Source organism: Acanthochromis polyacanthus, chromosome 21 (genome assembly GCF_021347895.1).
Source record: "Acanthochromis polyacanthus isolate Apoly-LR-REF ecotype Palm Island chromosome 21, KAUST_Apoly_ChrSc, whole genome shotgun sequence".
Classification (NCBI taxonomy): Eukaryota; Metazoa; Chordata; class Actinopteri; family Pomacentridae; genus Acanthochromis; species Acanthochromis polyacanthus.
This window is the reverse complement of record NC_067133.1, coordinates 29,470,423-29,496,510: the sequence shown is the minus strand read 5'-3', so window position 1 is coordinate 29,496,510 and position 26,088 is coordinate 29,470,423. Positions and strand designations below refer to the sequence as shown.

General features: G+C 41.9%; 2 protein-coding genes across 4 annotated transcripts; one reads left to right on the top strand and one right to left on the bottom strand.

Moving 5' to 3' along the window:
• Window positions 1-1,143: 1,143 nt before the first annotated feature.
• On the bottom strand, window positions 1,144-9,725 carry luc7l3 (LUC7-like 3 pre-mRNA splicing factor). 2 transcript variants are annotated; one of them, XM_051940884.1, is made up of 11 exons: window positions 9,491-9,725; window positions 8,945-9,011; window positions 8,687-8,726; window positions 8,456-8,600; window positions 8,268-8,345; window positions 7,912-8,016; window positions 7,527-7,688; window positions 6,943-7,304; window positions 4,796-4,962; window positions 3,303-3,517; window positions 1,144-1,764 (listed from the first exon to the last, which is right to left on the bottom strand). In XM_051940884.1, exons 1-10 carry the CDS (start codon window positions 9,587-9,589, stop codon window positions 3,336-3,338), a joined length of 1,407 nt encoding a protein of 468 aa, XP_051796844.1. In that variant the 5' UTR covers window positions 9,590-9,725; the 3' UTR covers window positions 1,144-1,764; window positions 3,303-3,335. The 2 variants fall into 2 exon arrangements, with proteins under 2 accessions (XP_051796844.1, XP_051796845.1); XM_051940885.1 differs by having other exon boundaries at window positions 8,268-8,342.
• Window positions 9,726-17,947: 8,222 nt separating this feature from the next.
• ankrd40 (ankyrin repeat domain 40) lies at window positions 17,948-25,245 on the top strand. Of its 2 annotated transcripts, none has more exons than XM_022208988.2 (5): window positions 17,948-18,499; window positions 19,234-19,382; window positions 19,602-20,249; window positions 21,259-21,440; window positions 22,372-22,843. In XM_022208988.2, exons 1-5 carry the CDS (start codon window positions 18,366-18,368, stop codon window positions 22,447-22,449), a joined length of 1,191 nt encoding a protein of 396 aa, XP_022064680.1. In that variant the 5' UTR covers window positions 17,948-18,365; the 3' UTR covers window positions 22,450-22,843. The 2 variants fall into 2 exon arrangements, with proteins under 2 accessions (XP_022064680.1, XP_022064679.1); XM_022208987.2 differs by lacking the exon at window positions 22,372-22,843 and adding an exon at window positions 22,857-25,245 and having other exon boundaries at window positions 17,949-18,499.
• Window positions 25,246-26,088: the final 843 nt, after the last annotated feature.

Sequence of the window (26,088 nt, the reverse complement as noted above, 5' to 3'; positions counted from 1 at the left end):
TTTGTGAGTTTCAAGTGATTTCAGTGAGAATTGTGGGTTTTTCCTTCTTTAACTGAGGGGTACCAACAATTTTGTCCACGTGTGTATATATTCATTTTCTCTGATATATAACTTCTATTGTTTTATATAGAAATACGTTCATTAGTCAGTATTTTGTTTATATATGTATATATAGTGTAATCATATACTGTCTCTTCAAATTATTAAAATAATTGACTTTACTGCCATTATCTGCTTCTCTAACATATATAACATTAACTAACATACAGTGTTTGCAAAATACCTGTCTACAGTCGAGCTTAATATCAGAATATTCTATTACCTATTATTATCTATTATTCCCGCTATGAATATTAAAATACGCCGAACCATTTGTCCTGTATCATAGCTACATGTATGATGTTTGCAGCAAAAAATAAAAACGCGTGAAAATCAGTTTAATATTTAGAGTTAAGATGGATTAAATGCGCTGTCAAACAGCGCTGAGAGGAGGGGGACCGGACCAAGATGGCGGCCGTATTTCTGTCTGCGCAGCACCCCGAGTGGCGTCTACTCTTTATTATGTCTGTGGTTGCAAGTACACACTACTGATCCCGTATGTTTGGTCCTGTTGTTGCGTCTCTTCCCTCCGCCGGGGGAAAAAATTGCTGGGCATTTGGTGGTTAGAGCGCTTTTCGTACAATTTCCTGGCATGATTTTTCGTTTTCATGTGGTCTATCAGCGCTTGGTATCCTCTGTCGCTGTATTTTGTCTCATCGTCGCACACCATGCACCTCGCTTTCCCAGCTACATCTAACTTTCGATAATGCTCTCCAATCATTGTTTCCAACTCGTGCTTTTGCCAGCGCACTGTTGACAACTACGTGCGATCCAACCCTGTACCCCTTACACCCCATATTTTTTTTCTCATCGAATTTGGGCGATTCACGTTGGGTCTCAAAATCGATACACCAAATAACATGCCTGATACGGTCTCGGAATATCAAAAAGTCATACTTTGGGGGAAACGAAATCGGATTTTTTTGGGGTGAAAAAAAAAAAATCGGGAATTTTTTTTTGAAACGTAAAAAAAGCGGAATAACACGAATTCGCGGGAAAAAAAAATCACATCCCTGAGTTAAAATGATGGAAAACACAAGTTCACAAGTTTTGACTTTTTATTCATCATGACAACATGGACATTAAAATCAGGGCAAAATTAAACAAATCTGCAGTCTTCAAATCTTTTTGTTCAAATTAAATCAGAGTATTTTACAGTTACGGGACAAGAGCAACCAATGTGAGCTCTAAGTGGAGGAGAAAAGGTCTAACATTGTACAGACGCTTTCAACTGACTCTGAAAAAAGGGGTCAGGAGGTGAAGAAGAACCTGACAAACCAATACAGACCACAAGCACTGTTTTTATTTCATTTTCACTAAATGTCAAGAAAGGAGATTTAGAAATAAGAAAACAAAAAACCATAAAGAACTTGCTAAGTTTGGTATTTAAAGTGACGCCTGAACGACATCCAGAGCAACAAATCAGAAGAACATCAGATGAACCACAGCTACCCTCATCCGGCCGAAAAATAAGACAGGAAACGGAACAAATCAACCGACTTTTTCCTCTCTCCCCATTTTACATGTGTACTTTATGTTCATGTTTTTAAATAAAGCCACTACGCATTTGTGGTTCACCTTGTTTGTAAGCAGCGACGTGTCAGGTTCAGGGTGAGGATGGGTGCGCTCTTCCACTTCTTCCTCCACCAGATATCCCAGCTTCCCCTGTGGGGCAGAAACGTCCACAGAATGCGACGTTAGCAAAGGTTCCAACACATGTGTTTGTAGCAGCAGCATCAATCTACAGTCCTTTACTAGTCAAATGCATCCCTCAATTTAGTCACAGAGGAAAGTGTGCCGCTTTAGTAATACTGCATCTCAAGTCTTCACTGCATTTGTCCACATAAATAACTTCCTGCATTATATTTGATGAGAAACTCCACGAGCTACATCGAGTCTAAATCTACACTGAGTGACAAACTGTTTGATATTCCCTTTGCCAAAGTGAAAACACACCGACATGTTTTAGCAGCAGATCTGGTGTCCATTGGAGGTTAGGACATTCTACCAAGTGAACAAATGTGACCTTAAAACAGCCAAACGACACTGCAGAACGAAACACCATTTAGAAACACACATCAGTGGCATTTCCAGCTGTTGGCATGGGGATATCAATCAGGGTGTCTGTGCATCTTTGACATTTAAATTAAATAATTTCATTCCCAAACATGTCTGAAAGTTAATAAATACACAAACCAACAAAACGCAATCTTAAAAAAAATATACACAGTCAATACTTCAAGTTGACGTACTGCAGAAGTACAATATTGTGTTTTTCTTTTCTGACAGAAATGGATGTGGGTAGAGAAAGGAGTACCTGGGGTGAGTACCTGCACAGTTTGACAGTCAGAGAGTATCCATGATTTTTAATTTGCCCTTTTCTCATGTGGTCTCGCTCACAACACCAACGCTGTGTGAGGTATGGAAGTCAGCTGTAATTCATTCGATAAACCCTACCCTCCAGTTAGTGACGTTGCTATGACAACCCCCAAACACACACTGCATGGCATGATCAGGCACAGGAAGCTGGACAACAAATCCATTGCATATGAGTTATAATTTCGGCAGAATAAATGGCTTGTTTGTCACATTTACCTTTAACGAAGGCTAAATGTACGTCTGGGTGCTAAGATCTGGAGAAATCCCCCAGATAAATAAACATGGAGATACAGAGAGTGAATTTCCTCCCTGTATGGAATGTGATAGCTCAACAAACAGCAATAATTACATTTTCCTATTTCAAAGTAAAAATAAAACAAAAATAAAACAAAAACAGGTAAATACAGGTAGGAAATTTCGATTGGATTAGTTTTTTTTTTCTGCCATTTTGTCCACAAAGACAAAAATACATCTATAAGGATCAAAACCGATACAAAACGAGGGGTACCTCCGGGCATGTTTGCTCAGGGCTACACTGGCCTTTCCCTCTTGGCTTTGTGTGAATGTTTTCTACCTTCTTCTCATTCATCGGGCCTAGGCCTTCATCTTCAGTGCATACTTATGATGCACTATTCAAAAACAGGATAAAGATATTTGCATAGAGTACAGAAGACAAAATCATAGGCATTGAACTGAACATAAACAGGGTGGGAGGGGAGGGGTGAGAGGGTGGGTAAGGGGAGATGGGAGAGGTGGGGTGGGGGGTGAGAGGGTGGAGGGTTGGGTTGAGAGCCAGGGGGGAGCGAGGAGGAGGGCGCACTTACCTGAGCCTGATCTGAGGTCCTATCAGATCAGTTTTAATTGGACTGAGTGTCACCTTCAGAATGGAGGAGCTCTTGCTGGCCGTTAAGCAGAGGGGAGGAGGCAGCTGCCTCCATCTGCATCGGTTCCACTTCTGACGAAGCCTTGATGGCCGCTGCATCGCCGTCAGAGTGCTTGTCTTTCTTAGAGCTGCTCCTCTCCTCTGTTGCCTTACGGTCTGAGAAGACAACAAACACACACACATCAACCATACTATCCTGTACTCATAGCAGGTTATCGTCAAGGAGCCGGTGTACTGGGTCAGAACAAAGGGCTGACAGCCCAAAAGAAACAGAACACACATCTGGGATTTCAGTAGATGGACAGCAAATCTTAGCATACACTCAATGTCCAAAAAGTCTCCACCTGGATTTAACTAAATAAACAGGTAAGATCCTTCCATTGGATAATCACTGCACTGATGAATCTGTAACAACTTATCTAACCCTAGCTGATGCAGTGAGGAGCTTCTCATTTCTTCAACAACCATGCTGGAAGACATATCCTGTGGCCATGGAAAGGATGTTAATCTGTCTCAGAAGGGTTAAATTATTGGACTGCATCAAGCAAAGAAAACAACCATTAAAACCTGAAGGACAGTGGAGAACCATCACCTTCCAGGAATTAACTCTTAGATGATCGTAGGAAACCACCAGCAGAACTCACGGCTGTTTAATAGTGAAAGGAAGAACATTTCCACATGAAGGGAACTCAAAGGATCGGGACTAAACAGCTGGAGCTCGAAGAAAACCACTGATCAGTGAGAATGATCAGAAAAAAAGCTTCAGTTTGATGTGGAGCTTAAAGATTGGACTCTGGAACAACAGGAGAATTTCATGTGGTCTGATGAGTCCAGATTTACCCTGCAGAGGGCATCAGGGTAAGAAGAGAGGCGGATGAAGTGATGAACTAATCACGACTAGTGGGGGTCAGGGTTATTATCTGGGGTTGGTCAGGTTCAGCAACGTTATGTTCCCAAAGGATGAGGTCAGCTGATACCTGAAGACACTGAAGGACCAGGTCTTTCCATCAGTGGAGTTTTTGGACATGTTCCAAGATGATGTCAGGATTCATGGAGTCACACTGAGAATGAGTGGATCAGGGAGCATGAGATGATTGTCCTCCACAGAGTCCAGACCTCAGAACCACTGAGGATCTTTGGGATGTTCTGGAGAAGACTTTGTCCGACTCTCCCATCTTGAATATAAGATCTTGGTAGAAATGAATGCATCTCTGGACAGAAATAAATGCTGTGATATTGCAGCAGCTTATTGAAACAATGTCAGTGAACGTGTGCCGTTCTCAGAGCTAAAGGAGGTCCACGAACAGTGCATGTTTGGTTCAGACTCTATTCCATCCCTGAGGTTTTTCTGAATAGCCCGGTAGGAAATTATTGATTAGAAACAGACTGAAAGCAGACAAAAAACCAAATCCAAACCCAACCACAAGTCGTCACCTTTGTCTTTCGATGACCGCTCTCTGTCTCTGTCCTTGCTGCGACTACGGCTGCGGTGGCGGTGGGACTTGCGGTCTGAGCTGCGTGACCTCCTCCTGTCACGACTACGAGAGCGACGTTTTCTGTCGGAGCGGTCACGGCTGCGCCTCCTCTCCCTGTCCCGACTCCTACGACGAGACAGAAGGAAAAGGTTGTTATGACAAAAGGAGAAAGGTGGATTCTGTATGAAAAATATATATCTTTAAGTTTTGCTTCATGCATGGTCCAGTGGTGCACATCTTTAATGCATGACGTTTTTGTGTGTGCAGCCAGTCGCTGTGCATTCGACTAATTCGCAGAAGTATTTATGTATCTTTCCATTATTACTGGAGACCCACATTAAAAATGTCAAATAAAGGAAGGAAAGGTACTATTAGGGCAGTCAGTGAAATTTTGAGGTTGTACGTTATTTTAATTGTTGCTGTCAGCAGAAAGTTACATGAGCCCGGTAATTTTAACAAATTTGTGATACATGCGAGCAGGTTTCAAAGTTCACACCGTCTAATCAACACATGCAGTGGAATCCTGGGATGCTGTGGAGCAATCAGACTGATAACAGGCCTAACTTACTGTGTGAAAGTGCAGCAAAATAAAAACAACAAAGGTCAAACTGCATTGTTACTCCACCAAGGAACCCGGCAGAGTTGTGTGACGATCGGTGTTGGTTTGTCTGACTGTCGGCAACATTACTCAAAAATGGACTGACGGATTTGGACAAAATGTTCAGGGAAGCTCAGAAATGACTCAAGGACCAAGTGATTAGATTCTGGCAGTGATGCAGCTTATAGTCTGGATCCACGGATTAGTTAAAGATTTCTGTATCATTGCCTGATAGCGGAACGGCATCACTGTAACCATGACAACAAGTGAACACTACATCAGCTGATTGTGATCCTACTACAAATCCACCACTGAAGACTTATCAGGACTTATCCATCAGAAATGATCCAAGGAACAGCTGATTAAATTGACGGGGTGTTTCTGAGTCCCATCAATTCCCGCCGCCCGCTACATATTTAGGTCACGTGATTCAGTATCCGTACATAACGTACACGCCTGTGCTCAGAGGAAAGTCATTTTGTTTGTGGGTACATCTATATTAAATGTACACATTCTATGGTGCTGTGATTTCTGATCATCAATAACTGATAAACTAATGTTGCATTTCTGACGATGCCATATGGAGGAACTAACAGGTTTGGAGGAGGACTGCACTCAGAGTGCTTTTCTAGTTTACTGAAGTGTTACTGAGGATTAAATGTTGTTTTTGAACCCAGATTCAGACTTGCTGCTACAAACAACAGGGCTTCATCCTTTTATGGTGACACCAGTTTTTTTTTCCCTGAAAAGTGCTAAAGCTCCAAGATTACAATTGATTGTGGTTTAATAATACAGGTCTTGGTTAATCCTTTAAGCTTCAGTGTACCACCGGCGGTACACCTACTAATTTGCATAGGAATTTCAAGAATGTCCGACGGGTGCAAACGCGATTATACAAACACTATACGCCGATGGAAAGCTTAGATTCTCATGAATCCGCCGGTATAAACCACTTTCAGATGCGATTACCACAGCGGGTGAGAAAAACACATTTGTCCGACAAAAACGAATATTCATCCATCCGTTCTCTATACACGGCTTCAAAGCACACAGCGCGACTCACATTTCCGGGTTCGTTATTACACACACAAAAAAAAGATTCCACAAAAAACGGCCATAATCCAACCTTTTACATCAGATGACACAAGCCAGTGAACTATTTTGTCCAAAACATGTCCTGAAGTCGGTATAAAATCCCCGAATCGGTCGTTTTCAAGGAAATGCACCTCCCGATGCGCGTCCAATATTCCCTGTATTTTTCGTAATTTTTTTTATTTAAAAATAGAATATTAGCGATTTTTTTGTACTGAAAACGGCTGGAATTGACTGAAGCTTAAAGGGTTAACTGAATGTATTTCCATTAATTTCTACAATTTTGCTGTAGTTAGCAGAAAAGTTCATCCTGCATCTACGGCCAGGTCACCAGATGTCACGGTGACTTTTCTTTATTTTGTAAAATGCAACAGACACTGTGAAAATGTTGGGTGTGGCTCAGCAGTCAGACATACCTGCTGCGTTTTCGGTCCCTCTCTCGGTCCTTATCTCTGCTCCTGGACCTCCGGCGATCACGGGATCTGCTCCGCTTCCTGTCTGATGCCCGACTGGAGTGGCGGCTGTTGGAGTGGCTTCGTCGTGCCCTCCTGTCTCTCTCCCGGTCTCTGTCCCGTTCTCTGTCTCTCTCCCTCTCACGCTCCCGTTCTCTCTCTCGTTCCCTCTCCTTCTCTCGCTCCTTCTCCCGTTCTTTCTCCTTCTCTTCTTCCTCTTTGCGTTTTTTCTCCCTTTCCTCCCTCTCACGCTCACGGTCTTCTCTGTCCCGTCTCAGTGCCGGGTTTTCGCCTTGGGGGTCTTCAGAGCGACGGCGCAGTTTTTCCTGAGAACAAAACAAGCGTTACTCATCGCATCGTTTCTGACAGGAAGCTCAAATTGTAAGAAACTGCAAATATCAAACATGGGTCGGGGTGAAATAACTCGCTGTAAGATCATTCACGAAAATGTGACAATTCTATCTAAAGAGGTAGCTCTAAAACCTTACAGAGCACCACTCATGCATATCGTACTACACAAACACATGCATTACTGTACGTCCTGTTACCTTGAGCTCCTCTACAGTAGATTTAATTTTGGCGTAGCCCATGTGCTGCTTTCCCATCAAGTGGTCGTCCACTCGGGACTGTGCGTCGCCCACAATGAGGAAGGCTCCACACACTTCACACACCTCCATCTGTTTCTCCTGGGCGGCAAAGCTCTCGATGGTCTGAATAAAAACATTTTAAAAAGTGATTATAAGGAAGACATTTTATATTCACATCACTGCTTGCACACAGGTAGTTTACTGTCAGCTCCAGGAAAGAAAAGCTTAGTTTTACTTTATTGCTTTGCATCGATAATAGATTAAAACCTGCGATAATGTTACATGAGCAGCTCCTGCTATCTTGAGCACTATTGTAGGCAGATTAGCCTGGAGTTAGTTGACTCACCGAGGGGGTGGAGCTGAGCAGCTCCCTCTCCTCCTTCAGCTGCTCCACCAGCTTCATCATTCCCTGGGCCTCCTCCACTCGGCCTTCAGACCCCAATTCCTCAATCTAAGAAAAAACAAAATCATCATGTTGCAGTGACATGACACTAATAAGTGTTCTGGTTAAAGAAGGGTTTCATTTCTTATCTCATTTAACTTCAGAAACAAAGGGATACTTCTAGTAACTCCAACTGTTAAGCAATCTGATAAGAGTCATATCACATATATTTAGTGTGCCCTTTTAGGAGTAAATTCTAATCTAGTAAAGCTACTAATGTACTACCCACTCTTTAAAAAAAAACATCAACTGGCACCAACCTGTACAACTAGGTCTTCAATCTTCTCCGTTAGAACCTGGACCTTCTCCTCATTCTTCCCTGACGGACCAGGGCCCTGCTGTAATGAACACATTTTATCTCAAGCTGAAACACACGAGCAATGACATTTTTATTTTACTCTAAGATGACACATGTACTGTGTAATGTCCCAAAAATCCCAACACTAACCCCTGCATTCTGCTGAGCCTGGGAGAGTGCGAGTCTTGCATGTCCTCTACGGATGCGTCTTTCCACTTCTGCCAGCAGCGACTGCAGATAGCGAAGGAAATCTCGCTCGTAGCCCTCCTTCATGAACCGGGAGCTTTTCTCATACCTGGATACAACAACACAGAAACAGATTATTAAGTGGCAATATCAAGACATACAGAAATTATCTTTAGAACCACGGTGAGAACTTACATTTTCCTAAGATTTTCATCATGGATTTTCTCACAGGGACCTGGAAAATAATTAAAACATTTTATTTCCCCTGATTATAACAGTCTTTTTCTTATTTTATTCACACAGTGAAACAAAGAGATTGTAACTACGTGAAAACATAATGAAACCATTGAAATCATTAAATTGGTGTCATAATAAATAAACGTATAAGTGGAGGAAAATTTATACATTATATATATTATTCATATATTCGATATATTCAAGTTCTCGACTTACCCAAGTCAGAGCGTGTGTTTGTGAATAACTCGGCTGGACAGAATCCACACAAATAGTATCGACAAACCTATAACAAGAAAAGAGGATATATTTTAGAAATCTCTGTTAACGTAGGATTAAGTTATACTGACCAAAACCACATGAGCCTGGCTGATGTGTCCTTTTTAATATCTGAACATACTCATTAACGTTGCATACACAAATCAAAGTAGATTATACCAATGAAAATGATTAAATCCCCCTTAAAACGGCTTATGCAACAGTTGTAAAACCGTTAACAAGCCTCACTGTGAGTCACTGATAGATATTTAGCATTAGCAAGCTCTGATGCTACTTTAGCTTAGCACGCGTGTCCAGGAGGCACCCAAAATACCCCGCTTTGCTGCCAATTCTGTGAATAATGGATTAAATCTGAACTTCCGACAGATGCCTAACTTTTTCTACTTCCCACCCTTCACACACTGTGATTTTGGACATCGTGTACTTCTAATACCGCGTTAGCATCCCACACCAGCTAGGCTAATGTTAGCTCCAATGCTAACTTACGCTCTCGTCGTCCCACCGCACGTTGGACCGCTTCTCGTCGGGGGCCAAGTTTCTGTCTCGGCCCATTAACTCGTCGAGTAACTGGGCTGCGGAGAGCATTTTGGCTAAAAAGCGCGTAGCCTTTATTAGTAGAACCGCTGTATATCCTGGAGAGTCAGTTTACACCATCTACTGCGCAAAGTACTTCTGATCAAAATGGCAGACGCCGTGACTACAACGCCCGCTCACCGAACTACAGCCGTCCTGTGCTGACCCGGAAGTACATAACGGAGGTCAGGTCAGGACATCCGGGGGTTTATGTAGACCTGGTAAACGCCACAAATTTTGCAATTAAAAAAAAAAAAGCATAATAACGGATATTAATGCTTCCAAGACTTTAGATCATCTCTGGCAGCGCCCTCCGTTTGAAAAGTGTTCGGTTGGTGTGAAGTTACGGGGCGAGTTTCTCACAAGGAGATTTTGGAAAATCGGTAGTTGGCATAATCTGGTTTGTGACTGGGGCGGGATGGCGTCCCAAGTGGACGGTGACAGTGACATGGATGAATTGAGTGACTTTGTTGACTTTTCAGGATCAGGGCTGAGGGGATCTGGGTTTAGGGGTCCGAGTCAGAGTAGCAAGCGTGGTTTGGAAAGTGTGAATTCAGAGGAAGGGAGTTCAGGAAATCGGAAAAGAGTAGTCAGAGAGCAGGTTAATCCTAAAGTGATCCTTAAGTTTAAAGATGAGAGCAATGTGGCAAGTTGTGGAATATTGACTTTATCGAGGGAATTAAAAAAGAAACTAGGTGAGGTTGTTTTTGCAAAAGTACTGAGGGATGGATGTCTTATTATAGTGTGCAAGTCTGAAGAACAGAAAAATGCAGCGATGCAGCTTGGAAGCATTGGAAAGTTGGTTGTGAGTGAGCGTAAAGTTGTTGGTGAGAAGAAAGGGTCCCGTGGAGTTATTACAGGTATTCCATTCGATGAGGACCTTGAGAAACTTAAAAGCAGTTTTGGGCCAGGAGTTGTATCTGTTAAAAGGTTGATGAGAACTGTTGATGGCCAGAGAGTGCAGAGCAGGTCGATTTTGATTCAGTTTCAAGATAATGTGATTCCTGAGAGAGTGAAAGTTGGCTGTTTGAGTTTCCCGGTTAGGGAATATGTACCACCTCCGCTTCGATGTTATAAGTGTCAGGTTTATGGCCACATAGCAGCGGTGTGCAGGGGCAAGCAGAAGTGTTCCAAATGTGGAGGAGATCACAGGATTGAGGACTGTATTGAAAATGCTCCAGTGAAGTGTTGCAATTGTGGAGGGCAACACACTGTGACGTTTGGTGGGTGTGAGGTAAGAAAGAAGGCTGTTGAGGTTGAAAAGGTTAAAGTGGCAAATAACATTTCGTACGCAGAAGCTGTGAAGAAGGTTCACACGCAAAGAAATGTTGGTATGGATGAGTCCAGAATTGGCTCCAATAGGGGTGAGAGAGGTATTGTTTTGTCTGTAAAGGATGTAGTGATGTTTTTGTCCTACGTGATTAATTGTAATGAGCAGGCAAAGCATAAAGTGGATAAGACCAAGATGGTGGTAAAGGGTGCAGAGATGTATCTGGGTGCTAGAGGGGTGTCATGGGAGCAGGTGTACAGGAGGCTGGAGGAGGATAGTAAGATGAGTGGAGCAATTAGTGAAAAGACCTGAATATTCTTCAATGGAATGCCAGGAGCCTTGTTGCGAACGGACAGGAATTTAAAGGATATGTGCAATATAGTGAGGTGAAGCCAGATTTAATTTGTATTCAGGAAACTCGACTCAAACCCTCATTAGATTTCGTTATTAGAGGATACCAGTGTGTACGAAGGGATAGGGAAGGAGGAAATGGTGGAGGATGTGCTATTTTTATTAAAGATGGTGTTCAGTATAGGGTGTTAAATAAAGGGAAAGATTTGGAGTTTATTGTTATCGAAGTGTGGGGTAAGGAGGGTAGGGTTGTTGTGGTCAATTTTTATAATCCATGTAAAAAGTTATCACTGGAAGGAATGGAAGTTATTATGAATTATCTTGAGGGTAAATGTATTTGTTGTGGTGACTTTAATGCTCACAGTACGCTGTGGGGGGGTCGTAATGATGAGAATGGTGAAGTGGTTGAGGAGATGATAGATTTAAAGAGTCTTGTTTGCCTGAATGATGGAAGTGGAACAAGGTGTGATTTTAAAAGAGGAACAGAGTCAGCTATTGACTTGACTTTAGTGTCTGAAAATATTGCTGGGATTTGTAGTTGGAAAGTGGATAGAGAGACAACTATAGGGAGTGACCATCGCCCAATTAGTATAGAGGTGGGTGTAAATATTGAGAATGTGGATATAGGGGGAGTGAGGAGGTGGTGCTATAAAGACATAGATTGGAATAGGTTTAGAATTTTGTGTGACAAGGAAATGGAATGTATTGATGTGCAATCTAATGTTAATGATTATAATTTGTCCTTTTGCAGGGCAATTGTAAGAGCAGCAGAAAAGACGATTAAAAGGAAGGAAGGAAGGCGCAAGGGGAAGATTGTGCCTTGGTGGTCTGAAGATTGTAGTACTGTTATTCGAGAAAGGAATAAAGCTTATAAGAGTCTTAAAAGAAATCTGTCTTATCAAAATTATATTGAATTCAAAAGGAAGGAAGCAGAGGCAAGGAAAGTAATTAAAGGGACTAAAAGAGCTTATTGGAGAGAGTATTGTGGGAAGTTGGGTAGGCAGACACCTATAAGCCAAGTATGGGGAACAATTAAAAGAATGTCAGGAATTTATAAAAGTTATAACTACCCAGTAATGAAAAATGGTGAGCAGACGGTTGTTAGAAATTCAGATAAAGCAGAGCTGTTAGCTAAACATTTTGTAAAAGTTCATAGCAGTAGTAATCTAAGTTTAGAGGAGAAGAGAGCAAGAGAGGAGACTGTGGGGAGTCATATTAATATGTTTGAGAATGTAGGGGGCAATGATAGTGTGATTAATACAGAATTCACAATGAAGGAGCTAAATGACGCGTTAAGCAAGTGTGGTAAAACAACTCCTGGGAAAGATGAAGTTAGCTATAGTATGCTAAAGAATCTTAGTGGTAAATGTAAAAATTTTTTGCTTGTTCTGTATAATAAAGTGTGGGCAGAGGGCTATTTGCCTGAACAATGGAAGGAAGCTGTAATTATACCAATCTGTAAGCCAGGTAAGGATCCTTGTTTAGCTGAGAGTTATAGGCCTATTGCACTGACCTCCCATGTGGGTAAATTGATGGAGAAAATGGTCAATGACAGACTTTGTTACTTTTTAGAAAAGTATGAGTTACTTAAAAACCATCAGTATGGGTTTAGGAAGGGGAGGAGTACTTTGGATCCTGTGGTTATTTTGGAATATGAAATTAGGAAGGCCCAAGTGAATAAGGAGAGTGTGATTGCTGTTTTCTTTGATGTGGAGAAAGCGTATGATATGATGTGGAGGGAGGGGCTAATCATAAGGTTGCATCAGATGGGAATCCGTGGGAAGATGTTGGGATGGGTGAAAAGTTTTTTAAGTGAAAGAAAAATTCTAGTGCGAGTGGGGAAAGATTTTAGTGCTAAGTATGATGTAGAAAACGGCACACCTCAAGGTAGTGTAGTAAGCCCTGTGTTATTTAGTGTTATGATAAATGAAATATTTTGTGATGTTGAAGGTTTTGTAGGATGTTCTCTTTTTGCAGATGATGGAGTAATGTGGAAAAGGGGTAAAAATATTAATTTTATTGTGAGTAAAATGCAGCAAGCTATACACAAAGTGGAGGAATGGACTATAAGGTGGGGTTTTAGATTTTCTGTCAGTAAGACAAAAACAATGTTTTTTACACGAAAAAAGGTTGATCAAGTAAATGTTAAACTGTATGGGGTGAATTTAGAAAAAGTAAGTGAGTTTAAGTATTTGGGTATATGGTTTGATCCAAGGCTAACATGGGTGTTGCACATTAGTAAGGTGGTGGAAAAATGTAAGAAGGTGATAAATATTATGAGATGTTTGAGGGGTCGGGACTGGGGAGCTAGCCGGAATTGTCTTAAAGCAATTTATATTGCTATGGTTAGATCAGTGATAGATTATGGCTGTGTAGTTTACAGTTCAGCTGCCAAGACCAACCTGAAAAAATTGGAAGTTGTTCAGAGTCTTGCATTGAGGTTATGCTGTGGAGCAATGAAAACAACCCCAGTAGATGCCATTCAAGTGGAGATGGGAGAGATGCCATTAGAGTTTAGAAGGATGCAATTAGCTCTGACTTATTGGGCTAACTTGCAGGGACATAGACAAAGTCATCCGGTGTTGAACGTGTTGCAGCCAAGTCAGGAAAAAGAAAAGGTGCAGATTAATAGCTTTGGATGGGTAATAGAAAGCATGACACAAGAGTCCGGAATAGATCAACTTGAAATAAGTCCAACGGTTTCAATTTCTCTTACTCCTCCATGGTTACTGACAGAGATAAAGGTGGATCTAAGCTTATTGGAAAAGAAGTGTAGTAGTGGTTCTGTTAATGGGTATATTTCTTATGTTTATTCAAATGATTTGGTTATTTATACTGATGCGTCAAGGTCACTTTCAGGTCAGGTTGGAGTGTCCTTTGTTATTCCTGAATTAGGCATTGCTATTAATAAAAGAACAAGCGATAAGTTATCAGTGTACACTGGGGAATTGGCAGCAATATTGCTGGCTTTAAACTGGACAGAGGACAATGGAAAAGAGAGAACTGTGATTGCAACTGACTCCAGCAGTGCAGCAATAAGTGTTAAAAATTTGAAATCTGAGGCTAGACAAGATATTATATGTGAAATTGGTCAAGTTAGTTATAGGCTAGGGAGACAAGGCAAGCAAGTTATTATTTTGTGGGTTCCGGCACACATAGGAGTGGATGGAAATGAGTTTGCAGACAAATATGCAAAAAGAGGGGCTGCTAAAAGTGTAATTGACTTTCCCATGAAGTATAGTAGATCTGAAGTTAAAACAATAGTTAAAGAACAAATGAAGAAGAAATGGCAAAGACAATGGGATACCTGCTTGAAAGGTCGCTTTTATTACTCCATTCAAAGAAGTGTAGAGAGGAATTTAGTAGAACAGGGCTGTTTAGGCCGGAAAGAGGAGGATGTCTTGTCACGATTAAGACTCGGGCACACAGGGCTGAATAGCACTCTGAGAATTATTGGTAAGCATAATACAGGGGAATGTGAATGCTGTAGAGTGGAGGAGAATGTTGAACATGTATTGATTTATTGCCCCAAGTTTCAGCAGCAGAGAAGAGTATTCAAGAGGAAAGTCTGTGATAGTAAAATTAAATTCGAGGTCAGGGAAATTTTGAGTAATTTATCTTTGAAACATGTTGCTAGAGCATTGCTTTTATTTATGGAAAGAACAGGTTTAAGAGAGAGGGTTTAAGGGCTGCTGGGGCCTTCCTGCCCCACACTCCATTCCAGAAGGTGGCGGTAATGCACCTAAAGTTGCGTGCCAACTGCCATTAAACAAAAAGAAGAAGAAGAAGAAGATCATCTCCATTAATATATTTCTCGACCTATTTTTCTCACACAACTTTTTGTTTGTGTAATTTTTTTTGCAAATTTTAACATTTAACACGTTCTGCATTAAATAAAGTTAATTTTAATGGTAGACTTTTGTTGTGGAGGCTAATTTAATCTACTAAAGGCTACTATATAATTAGATATTATATTATGTTGTATACATATTGCACTGACTGCACACTAAAGTAGTGGTTAGCACTTTTGCCTTGCAGCAAGAAGATCCCCGGTTCAAATTCCGGCCTGGGCCTGGGATCGTTCTGCATGGAGTTTGCACGTTCTCCCTGTGCATGCGTGGGTTTTCTCCGGGTACTCCGGCTTCCTCCTAGTCTAGCCACGCTAGACAACCCACGGCAACGAATTTAATTCTCTGCCAGGGTCGGTCTAGTTACCCTCGGTAAGCCTCGAGGTTGGATGCTCATAAAACTGGCCGATGAATCACCATGAAGTGTAGAGTCAGAAGGCGGGCGTCACTAAGTGACGACAGAGGCGCAACGATTCTGACAGAAACAACCAGAAACAACTAGCCTAGCCACGCTAGACAACCCACGGCAACGAATTTAATTCTCTGCCAGGGTCGACAACAGTCATTGAGCTCCATTAGCACCGACTCTGAATAATCTTTCTGTTAACATGTCTATAATATACTTGAGCTTCACCCATTGACTGTATAAATAAGGCTTCACTAATCTCCCGCATCCTCTGATTTTCCTGCGCTCTAGGAACTACGTCAGCCTATTCGTTGCGCTGATTGGTTGTATACCGACCCAACTGCTGCAGAGTGATTTGAAAGACAACCTTTTAGCCCGCCTCCCTCCCTGTCGAGAGTTCGTAGACCCTTGCGTCTTCAGACCTGGGTCTAGCGCGGCTAGGCTAGCTTCCTCCCACAGTCCAAAAATATGCTGAGGTTAATTGGTTATTCTAAATTGCCCATAGGTGTGAATGTGAGAGTGATTGTCTGTCTGTATACTGCGACCTGTCCAGGGTGTCCCCTGCCTTCACCCGAGTCAGCTGAGATGGGCTCCAGCACCCCCTGCAACCCTAGTGAGGATAAAGCGGTGTATAGAGAATGGATGGATGGATGGACATATTGCACTACAAGTGCAATTTTTCTTGTACAGTACATCTGCTTCCTCTTACTTTCATTTTATTTTCTGCTAATCTGTTTATTGTTATGAGCCTACAGTTTAAATTTTGTGCTTGTATTATTTTATTGAATTTTTTTCACGTTACACACTTAAACCACTTCACACAAACACTTTTAGACACTTTGCATTTTGTACTTTGTATTCTTTATTATTTCTATTTTACTACTATCCCCTGCGTAATTGTAGCTATATATTCCACTAACCTTTGTTTCTTGTTTACTGTATTATAATCTGGCAAAAATGATTTCCTCCAGGATGAGTAAAGTAGGTCTTATCTAATTTTATCTTATCTTATCTTATCTTATTTTTCTCACACACAACTTTTTGTTTGTGTGATTATTACAAATAATGACATGTAACACTTTCTGCATTAAATAAAGGGTATTTTAATGCTACATATTTGTTGTGGAGACTAGTTTAATCCACTAAAGTCATTAACGCATGTGTTAAGGAGGATGTTTTTTAATCAATTACTAAAATATCAATACTTTTCAGCTCAAAGGAGTAACCCCCATGGATACTTCTGGACAGTTTTTCTCTTGGTCAAACATGGGTCTGTGCAACATGAGTGTCTGTACATGCAGACTTTTATTTTGTATGCATATTGCATATTTATATTTTTTAAGTGCACTAAAGGAAGATGCTCCCTCCACTTTCATTGTATAATTTTTGTGTGCAATGACAATAAAAGCTATTCTATTGTATTCCCTTCCCTTCCCTTCCCTTCCATTCTATTCTATTCTATTCTATTCTATTCTATTCTATTCTACATGCAGTCCCATGCAATGAGGAGTGCAGAGACTCATACAGGGGAGAAAAACCCAAAAGTGCATGATATGGTAGAGTCAGCTGGACAAGACTCAGCAATACTGCATATTCTGAGGGAAACAATTGTAAGGAGAAAGGATAAATCTGTTAGGAGAGGAGTTAAGGACGACTGGAGCAGCCATCTCCGCTTAGAGGAGATGGTCTTCAACAGCACTTATCAGGTACTTGATGTCCCTATCAAGACAGTTTGATCAACAGTAAGAAACTGAATCATCAGCTTGCAGTTTCACAATCATTTACGCTTCAAACCATATGAGTCTTGGATTGTTAACAGGCCAGAAGCCATGTGAAGTACCTCGGACTTTCCTTCTGTCAAGTAGAACAGAGGAAGCCTCTTGGATAAAACATGAACTGTCTTCAAGAACCAAAAGGAAATATTATATAGTGTCTCTAAATTCTTAGACATATATTTAATTTAATTTAAAGATATCATCATATCATCAAGGACAAACACAGAATATATATATATATATATATATATGTATATATATATATATATATATATATATAACTGATGCTATTTAGCACTACTTTATACTGAAGTTGATTCTGCTGCAGCATTCTACCACGTGTGTTCACTGCCCCTAGTGGTCATATCGAGAAACTGCAGCACTGAAAATTGAAATAATTGCTATTAACGGTTGTATTAGTAGGTTATCAATGTAAATATGCGCAGTTTTACTGTCGTAAATATTTTAAGTAAAATTTAGATTTTAACTTAATAAAGAAATGCTCTAATAATTTGCTGGAACGGACGTGGCTCTGTGGTGGCTCATACTGATATCCCTGCAACACGTGTGAGTTAATAACAGCGCTCTAAACTTTAATTTCTAAGAGTTTTATTTACCTAACGCTGTTGACCGGACACTGAATAATGCCACATAATTTTACATGAAGTAAACCCGTAAATAAAGCGGGAGTATTCAGAGGGGAACTAACATTTGCGCTCACAGTTGTCACATCTAAAGATGCTCCCCCCACCTCCCGACGAGGCGGTGGTGTTTTTTGGCAGCACACCGACGGATCTCTGACACCGCTGGCGGATTGAATGAGTGCACCGGGTGCTGGCAGCGGCACCGTAACGTGAACTAAACGGCAGAAATACATGGCGAGGACGGAACTTTCTGTGTAAACGCCAGAAAACACCGCGAACCCGGAGCTAGATTAGCCGGAACCGAGTGGCGGCCACAAGCTAGCAGCTAGCCAGTCGGTGGTGTTAGCCGGGCAGCTAATGCTAGCTGACAAGTCTATTTTCAGTGGACTTGTGTGGCATTAGCGGGGAAATTATTGTGTAAACAGTAGTGGCAACTTATTTAGCGAGGCCTCCGTGTATCCTATGATCTCACGTCGCTAGTTGTCGGTACCAACATGTCCACGACTTCGTTGGATAAGGAATTACAGGAGCGACTGAGAGAGGCGTCTGCCATCGGGGACATCGACGAAGTGCGGTCGCTAGTGGAGAGTGGGGTGAATGTGAACTCCCAGAACGAAATCAATGGATGGTGAGTGTTTTCTCCTACGTATAAACACAGATTCCAGTCCATTGTGTTGACACATTGAGAAGTTCAGTGCAGCCAAGTGCGATGCTGCAGGGATTAAAACTGGTGATCCTATTACGGGTGGCAGCAGGGCTTGTTAATCAGGCTGCACTTTTATCTCGCTTATCCAAACCACATTTAAATGCCCTGTCAACTGGTCTTAAAGAGTATAAACTGACATTTTTACTGGACATTATAAAACAATAGGTATGATCTGTGACTGTGCTGTAAAGTCATGTGCACATGCTTTCTAGTCATTAAATTTCGCAGCCTATATTCATTGCCTTTGGCAGTCAGTTTGTTGACTTAAGTGTCACCTCACAAGCTTAAAATCCTCTTTTATTATTAGCTCAAAGCACACTGTTCCTACATTTTCATGCAAGTACACACCACAGCTGACACTTAGCTTCTTGTAGCCAAAAGGATTATTTAAATTATGCTTGAATTGTACTTAAAAAAAAAAGCTTTTCTGAGCCTGTCAGTCATTCTTTATGATAGTGCCAGACAAGCACAGGTGCTGTTCAGATGGTGTATGATTCCCAACATCCCAGTGCTGTTTGATGACAGGTGTACTCATGTAAATGTCCTTGTCAAATGATCTCCATTACAGACCGTTTTATTTATGTCATCAGCATTTTTGCAGTTTTTTTTCTGTTGAGTTGGTTAAACTGTGTTCTCCCTCCCATTAATCCCATCAGGACGTGCCTGCACTGGGCATGCAAGAGGAACCATAAGCACATAGTGTCCTACTTACTCAGTTGTGGAGCAGACAAAGAAATCCTCACAGCTAAGGATGAGTTGGCCTCACAGCTCACGTCCAAACCAGAGATCAAACGACTGTTAGGAGGTACGTTTATCTCACTCTGCTGTTGCACTCTTTGGCTGTTGTATTCATGTAATGTGTCCTTTAACAGACTTTGTGTGTTAGATTTGCGTGTCTACTCATAATCCTGGATGTAAGAGCGTCTGCAGTTGTTTGTTTTGACACACTAAAGCTGTGTTTGTTATTGTTTGGAGTTGTTTTTTAAGAAAATTATCCTTTTTTGTGTGCACATTTTTACCACAGTTGAGGTGGAGGAAGTGCCTGAAGTCAAGGAGCCTGAGTTGCCAATCATCCCCAGCTACCTGTCTAACCCGCCCTTCATGTATTCCAAGATGGACAACAAGTCAGAAGTCATCCTTACCCAGCACCTTACACAAAACGGCTCTGGAGAACATGCTGAAGACACACAGAGTGATTCTGCCTCTATTTCCCCAACGCATGAGCCTCAGAAATCCCAGAGCCTGGTCTCCAACAGCCCCACTCCTCCACCAAACCCCACCGTCAACCACAGCCAAGCCCACGCTGGGGAGTTCATTCCTGTGGCCGAGCAAAACGGCGTGTCACCAAACACGGCCTCGTCCCACAATCACACCGTGGTTAACTGCACAGTGCCCATGGACCTGTCAGTGGAGCCTCACCTCGTCAACCATGCCGACTACCCGCATGTCGTGGCACACAACGGCACCATGTGTTCACCCCCGCTGGCTTCACCCAGCCCCGGCCTGGCTAGCAGCAGCGGCAGCCAGGTCCAAGCCCCGGTGGCCAGCGCTAACCCGACGGTTAGCAGGCAGCAGTCGATCCCGCAGCAGCTGAGCTACGGCCAGGGAGGTGGGCCCATGCCAGCCTTCCAGCCGTTCTTCTTCACCAGCACCTTCCCTGTCAACGTACAAGGTGGGTTTGTTGTGAAGTATACACTAAAAAACATCCATTATCTATACATCACTTAATCCTCGTTAGGGTCGCAGGAGGCTGGAGTCTATCCCAGCTGACATAGGGTGAAGACAGAGATCATCAGCCTATTGCAGGGCTACATGTACAGACAAACAATCACACTCACCTACAGACAATTTAGAATTATCAGTTAACTTCAGCATTATGGGAGGAAGCTGGAGTACCCAGAGGAACATGCAGAAATATCCTGGAATCTGGGATCCAATGATCTTCTAGCTGTAAAGTGAAAGTTCTAACCACCAAGCCACTGTCCAGCTCCACCAAAAAACAGGAGACGCTTATTATAGCGCATTAAACAGGAAGCAACAACTGTCCAGGCTCAGCTTAAAGGTTCAGAATCTGCTTAGAAGTAAGTTTTGCTAGTTAACAAGATATGCGGTTGACTTATTTAGAACTTTTTTAAGCTAAATAAGACAACCAACGCTTATAAACAACAACTTGTGGTTTCATGGTGAGTTTTTTGCTGTGAGCACCTCTTGGCTGGGAGCAGTGACTTCCTTCATTGCTTTGAGGTTGCCAGGCAACAAGTGGAGACCTATTAAGTTAATGCACGCGACTCAAAACCCGCAAGCTCAGGTCCAATGGAGGCAAGAAAGAGCGAGCTACTCCAATATGCTAAGTGTGAGCAGAGGTTAAATCTACTGGCAGAGTGGAGTCTTGGCTTTTAATTTGTCATGATTATGTAGATAGTATTTTAGAGTAAGTAGTAAAGAAGAATTTAGGTATGACAACAATCTCATGATGGAATCCAAGTAGTCAAACCAGAAAGGGTTCTTAGGGGATGTAGTTTGGCTTAGCATGGAGATGGAACTGTCACCAGTTCACTAGCAAAAACAAACATCTTTTATCGAAGCAGCTGTTCTTGAACCAGTGTTTCCTACCTAGAGTAAAGCTCAGCATCATCGTTCCATTGTTAGCAGAGAGGCCTCATGCTGGTTTTTCTCTGTAGAGTTGGTGCTGAAGGTTCGCATCCAGAACCCCAACGCACGGGAGAACGACTTCATCGAGGTGGAGTTGGACCGCCAGGAGCTCACCTATCGCTCCCTCCTGAGAGTCTGCTGCCGTGAGCTGGACATCAGCGCTGAACACGTGGAGAAGATCCGCAAGCTGCCAAACACCATGCTGAGAAAGGTACGGCAGCAGTAGGCTCTCACTCTGCGTACGAGATAACGCCTCTCTGTGATGTTCAGCAGCTCACACTCTTCATAAACGTGTAGCTCAAACGTTCAACTTACAGTAAGTTTATCCACTCATGATCATTTTCTGTATCTTGTCTGAGTATTCATTTAGATAAGAGGTTTTCAAACTGTGAGGTAGAAAGCCTCTTAAGCTACTTCAAAGGCCTTTGTGCCAAAATTTCCCTGAGTCATGATTCAGATGTGAGGACACAGACAGGAAGCACATTGTTTGATTCAGGATGACTTGCACTCTGTCAGAATATATTATTACATAAATCTGCTTAGAAATTCTCCAAAAAAAGTGCCAGAGTACAATCAATGATTAAATACATGGGCGCATTGCAAACATGAACTGCTAATATCTGGTTGAAATGTGCCAAAATGTGAACAAGCAAAGATTTACAAATTGGGGCTCAAGTTTCATGTCAGCTGCACTCCACAGAAAGTTATATTTACCCATATTTACCCCCTAAATCACTGTGGGTGCTGCAGCTTGGAGCATGATTATCCTCTAAGCAGAAGTATGCTTCAGTCTCACTCTTGTCTGAAGGGAATCCTACGGTGTGAAACTTTGAAAAACTTCAATTTACACGATGACACCTGAAAAATATGTTGTTGTTGTTTTTTTTAACCGATGGATGACGGCTCTTTTGCTGTATGTACTGTATGGTGTCGCCAGCTCCACACAGCAGAACAGGAATGCATCCCAACGAGTCACACATGTCTACATCTAAAAGGAATTAGTGGCCAAAGTAATGTGAGCTGCCTGGTGTAGAAAATGCCACCTGTCCTGTTCTGTTCTAAATCTGTTCAAACGAGTGAACTCTTCCTTGTCTCTCTGCCTCCCTCTCTGTCTGACTCACACACTCTATCGCTCTAATTAGGTTGTCTGTGAGTCACTTTACCTTCCCAGTGAAACCATCCCCACCCCCACGAGCACGCTGGATTTTGTGCCCAAATAATGACGAGTGTTCTGTCTGGTCACACTGAACGTAACTGCAGCTTTGAAGATTTGTGGTTTGGGGCTGCAGCTAATGGGGCGGCTTTATTTTGGAATATTCGGTTAATTCATTTCTAATTCATTGTTTACATGTTAAAATGTCACCAAAGCAGCAGTGGTGAGACGCTCAGTGGATCTGTGTGTGTTTCATCTGTAATAATAGTAATAGTTGGTGTTCAGAGCAATTATGCCGTCCTCGATCTTGCTTTGTCTTTCCTTTCACACTCATTCATACCAGCAGTTAGTACTGTGTAGTTTTTGTGTCATTAATCAATTCTAAAGTTGCTTTCTATGCTGTTTCCTGAGTAAAATGAATGATCACTCGTAGAACTTGTTGTTGACGGATGTGGGCTTTCCTCTCCTGTCCAGGACAAGGACGTGGCTCGGCTGCAGGACTTTCAGGAGCTGGAGGTTGTGTTGGAGAAGGCAGAAGGCCTGTCGCTGTTCTCTGGGGCGGGGGGCTTAACAGACAGACCCTGCTACAACATGAAGGCCTCCCGCCTCACGTACTAGAGCCGCCACACGGCCCGAGGTCTCCCCGCTTACCGTGGGCTTCTGTAGCTACCCTCCAGCAACCGTAACTAGCTGCCCGCCCAGGTCCCCTGTTCCAGCTTTGTTCGGCTTTGGTGTTTTGCCAATTTCCTGACTGGGATTTGTTTTTTCAACTGTAGCTATTGTCCTCCTCCTGTCCTCCTCCGGCCCTCCTGCCGCTTTAGTGTACCCAACCAGTTGTAAGCGATTACTGATGCATGGTGTCCTCGGTTATGTGCGAAAGTATTTGGGCCCCTCTCTCTCTCATCTCTTTATCTTTCTCTCCTCCCACTGCACTTTGTGCCAAGGCTCTATTGGGACAACAGAGGGGGACGTTGGCTCGTCTTCCTCATGGGCTGGACTTGAACGGGATTCTGCAATAGCCTTACATGGACACGTTTCTACACCGGCTGTGGACTTTGGTCGTAGAGGACCACGGTCCGAGAAGAGCAGAGGACGACGGGACGGTTTTACGTAACTGATCTGATCATTTTCAGTCCACAGAACGGGACTGGAGATGCAGCACAGTCGACTACTTGCACACAGCAACTTGGATTTCTAGCAAACAGACCTATATCAGATATGCTCGCTTGTGTACACACTTTCATACATGCTGTAGGCAGAAACCTTAGTGTCTTTCCTGCAGAAGGTGTCCGTTGTTGGCCTAATTCTTAAGGTGGAATTTAGGGATCTCTGACTAATAGTATTTTATTGGCTGATCACTTAAACGATGCTTTAATCTGCATCCCCACAAAGACGGACACGTTTCCCTCCATATTTAAATCATTCAGTCACACACTGTGCTAAAGGTTTTAGTTCTGTTTAGAGAATCTATCTTTTGTCTTTTTTATGTGAGACAAAAAGCTTCATTTACATAATAGACATAAAAGTGCAACAAGTTGAAGCAGGACTATTTTATTTTTCTTTTTTTAATGATGCAAAATCATTCAAGTTCTGTTGAGTCAGCAGAACACTTAAACTGTCTGCTGCGAAGTATTTCTATTAAACGTTGCTTCTTGCTAATAAAGCGAGAGCGTGCATCACGTTTCAGTGACGAGTCCCAGCAGAGGCTGAGTTTGAGGCTCCCTCTGGATTATTTTTTCAAGTCTTCTGCCGAACGTTTTCAGTTGCTGTCGTCGTGTTTAACTGTGATTAGAATCAAAACCAAAAACTAACCTAGCCAGCAAAGATACTAACTGCAGAACAAACTATCACTGCTTCAGAACAAGAGGAAAGAAAATAAGAGACGGAAGAGGACATAAATATCCCGGGTTTTATCATTTTGTGCTTCCTTATTCCACCGACATTAAAACAAATATCTCTTTTTTTTCCCTTTGGTGCACCGTCGGCTCAGTTTAAATCTGTTATACAGTGACTAGACTTTTAATTTAACGAGTAAAGACAACACAGAACATCAGTACAGGGCTTTAGTTTGGTTAGCAAGGCCAGCGTAGAGTTTTAGTTTGATTTTTGATTTTATTAGTTCTCTAACTGGTAGCCTAATGGAGATGAGTATAAACACTAATGGCTGAATATGTCCTAGAGATGGAGACGTTTATGCTGCTTTCATCATCACCTGATATTCCTTTGGATGCTGGGGCTCGTTTGTTTTAAACAGTAGGCGGGCGTTAAACGTCCCACAATCAAAGTTTCTACCCAGTGCTAACTGTTTACTGTTCAAAATGTATACCTGAAGCTCTTACTGTATTTGTATGTTTTATGATCTATTTTTTATTAATTTGTATCTATTTTTAACCAGCTAGGCCTGTTGTGTTTGTGTCAAAAAATAAAAACCGAAGTCAGAAGAAGAAGCACCGAGATGCTGTTGAAGCCGAGTGCAATGTGAGGGGAGGAGAAAGCAGGAAGGACCACCGAGAGTGCTTATTTTATGTTAAACGCTTTATTAAGTGACGGTATGCCACATGTGGACGGCAGGCTGGGTGAGAGAATGGGAGGAAGCGACTGAGAGCAGCACGCCAGCGGTCGGTTTTTATAGAATCCGGTTTGGTTCTGTTGAAAGGAGACGACTAACATTGTATTTGTTGGGTTGCTTATTGTTCTAGAAAAAGCAGAATACAGTTTGACTTAACCTATGCATTCAGAGTCTGATATTTTTATATACGGTACGTTCTGTGTACTTGTAGAAATGATCTTAGGCATTGTTCAAATTGTGTTTAACTCGTTCTGGAGACCTGTATCTGTTCTTTGATAAAAGCATGGTAAATTACTGCATCTTTTCCATCTTTTTCCTTTAACGTTCTGATCCGTTTGCTCACATTTAGAATGAAGTGACCGTTATCTGTGCTGTGCTGCTTCTGCTGCAGGTTCCAGTTCACTGAAGCAGCCACTAGAAGGCGCACACGAGCAAATGTTGGCATTAAATGAGCCGCAATCTGCAGAACTTCTGGGGATAAGGAGAAGGTTGTAGTTTATTTGGGTCATTTAAAGTCTAAACCTGGTTTATAATGTGTTTATATTGACAGTAACAGTCTTTCTGTGTCCTTCCTGTGTGTCTCACATTTTTATTCCAGCACTTTAGGGAGTCATTGTCAAAGCTAATCTACAGATGCTTCTCATGGATTTTAAATATCTAAAAACTCTGCTTCAGTGCTCATGTTTGTACTGATGTTGCACAGGATGGGTGAAGAATGGGTCATCTTTAACAGTCACATATTTTTTTCTCAATAATTTATTTAATTGCTGAAATTCCAGAAAGCATTAAGTGAAATTTGAAAGTGTAGCAGAGTCAGTGGGGATTTACAGACACGTTGATTCTAATAAACGACAGAATAATTGATGTTCCCGCCTCGAGTTTTCAAATCCTGTTATTAAGATCCAATAAATTTTGTTAAAAACTCATATGAACGACATGGAAATATCTGACAAAGCACTTCATGCCATTAATGCACCATTTTTCTAATATTAATCTGCCTACTATGAACTAATATAGTTCTAATTTTAATTATATTAGTCAAGATTTAAAGGTGATTTTTGCCTCTGTCATATTTTTACTCACTGTGGGCTGCTTTTTCATGCAGTGTAAAGAGAACTCAGAAATGTTTTGTGCACT

Bases quoted from the DNA above. Each gene is read 5' to 3' on its own strand.
- luc7l3 (XM_051940884.1), bottom strand. From the start codon at position 9,589: ATGCTCTCCGCAGCCCAGTTACTCGACGAGTTAATGGGCCGAGACAGA. The intron at 8,346-8,455 runs GTTAGTGTTGGG...TGTTCATTACAG, and splicing joins AGGCTCAGCAGAATGCAGGG to CAGGGCCCTGGTCCGTCAGG. The intron at 3,518-4,795 runs GTGACGACTTGT...TTGTCTTCTCAG, and splicing joins GCGGTCATCGAAAGACAAAG to ACCGTAAGGCAACAGAGGAG.
- ankrd40 (XM_022208987.2), top strand. From the start codon at position 18,366: ATGTCCACGACTTCGTTGGATAAGGAATTACAGGAGCGACTGAGAGAG. The intron at 18,500-19,233 runs GTGAGTGTTTTC...TAATCCCATCAG, and splicing joins CAGAACGAAATCAATGGATG to GACGTGCCTGCACTGGGCAT. The intron at 21,441-22,856 runs GTACGGCAGCAG...TCTCCTGTCCAG, and splicing joins CAAACACCATGCTGAGAAAG to GACAAGGACGTGGCTCGGCT.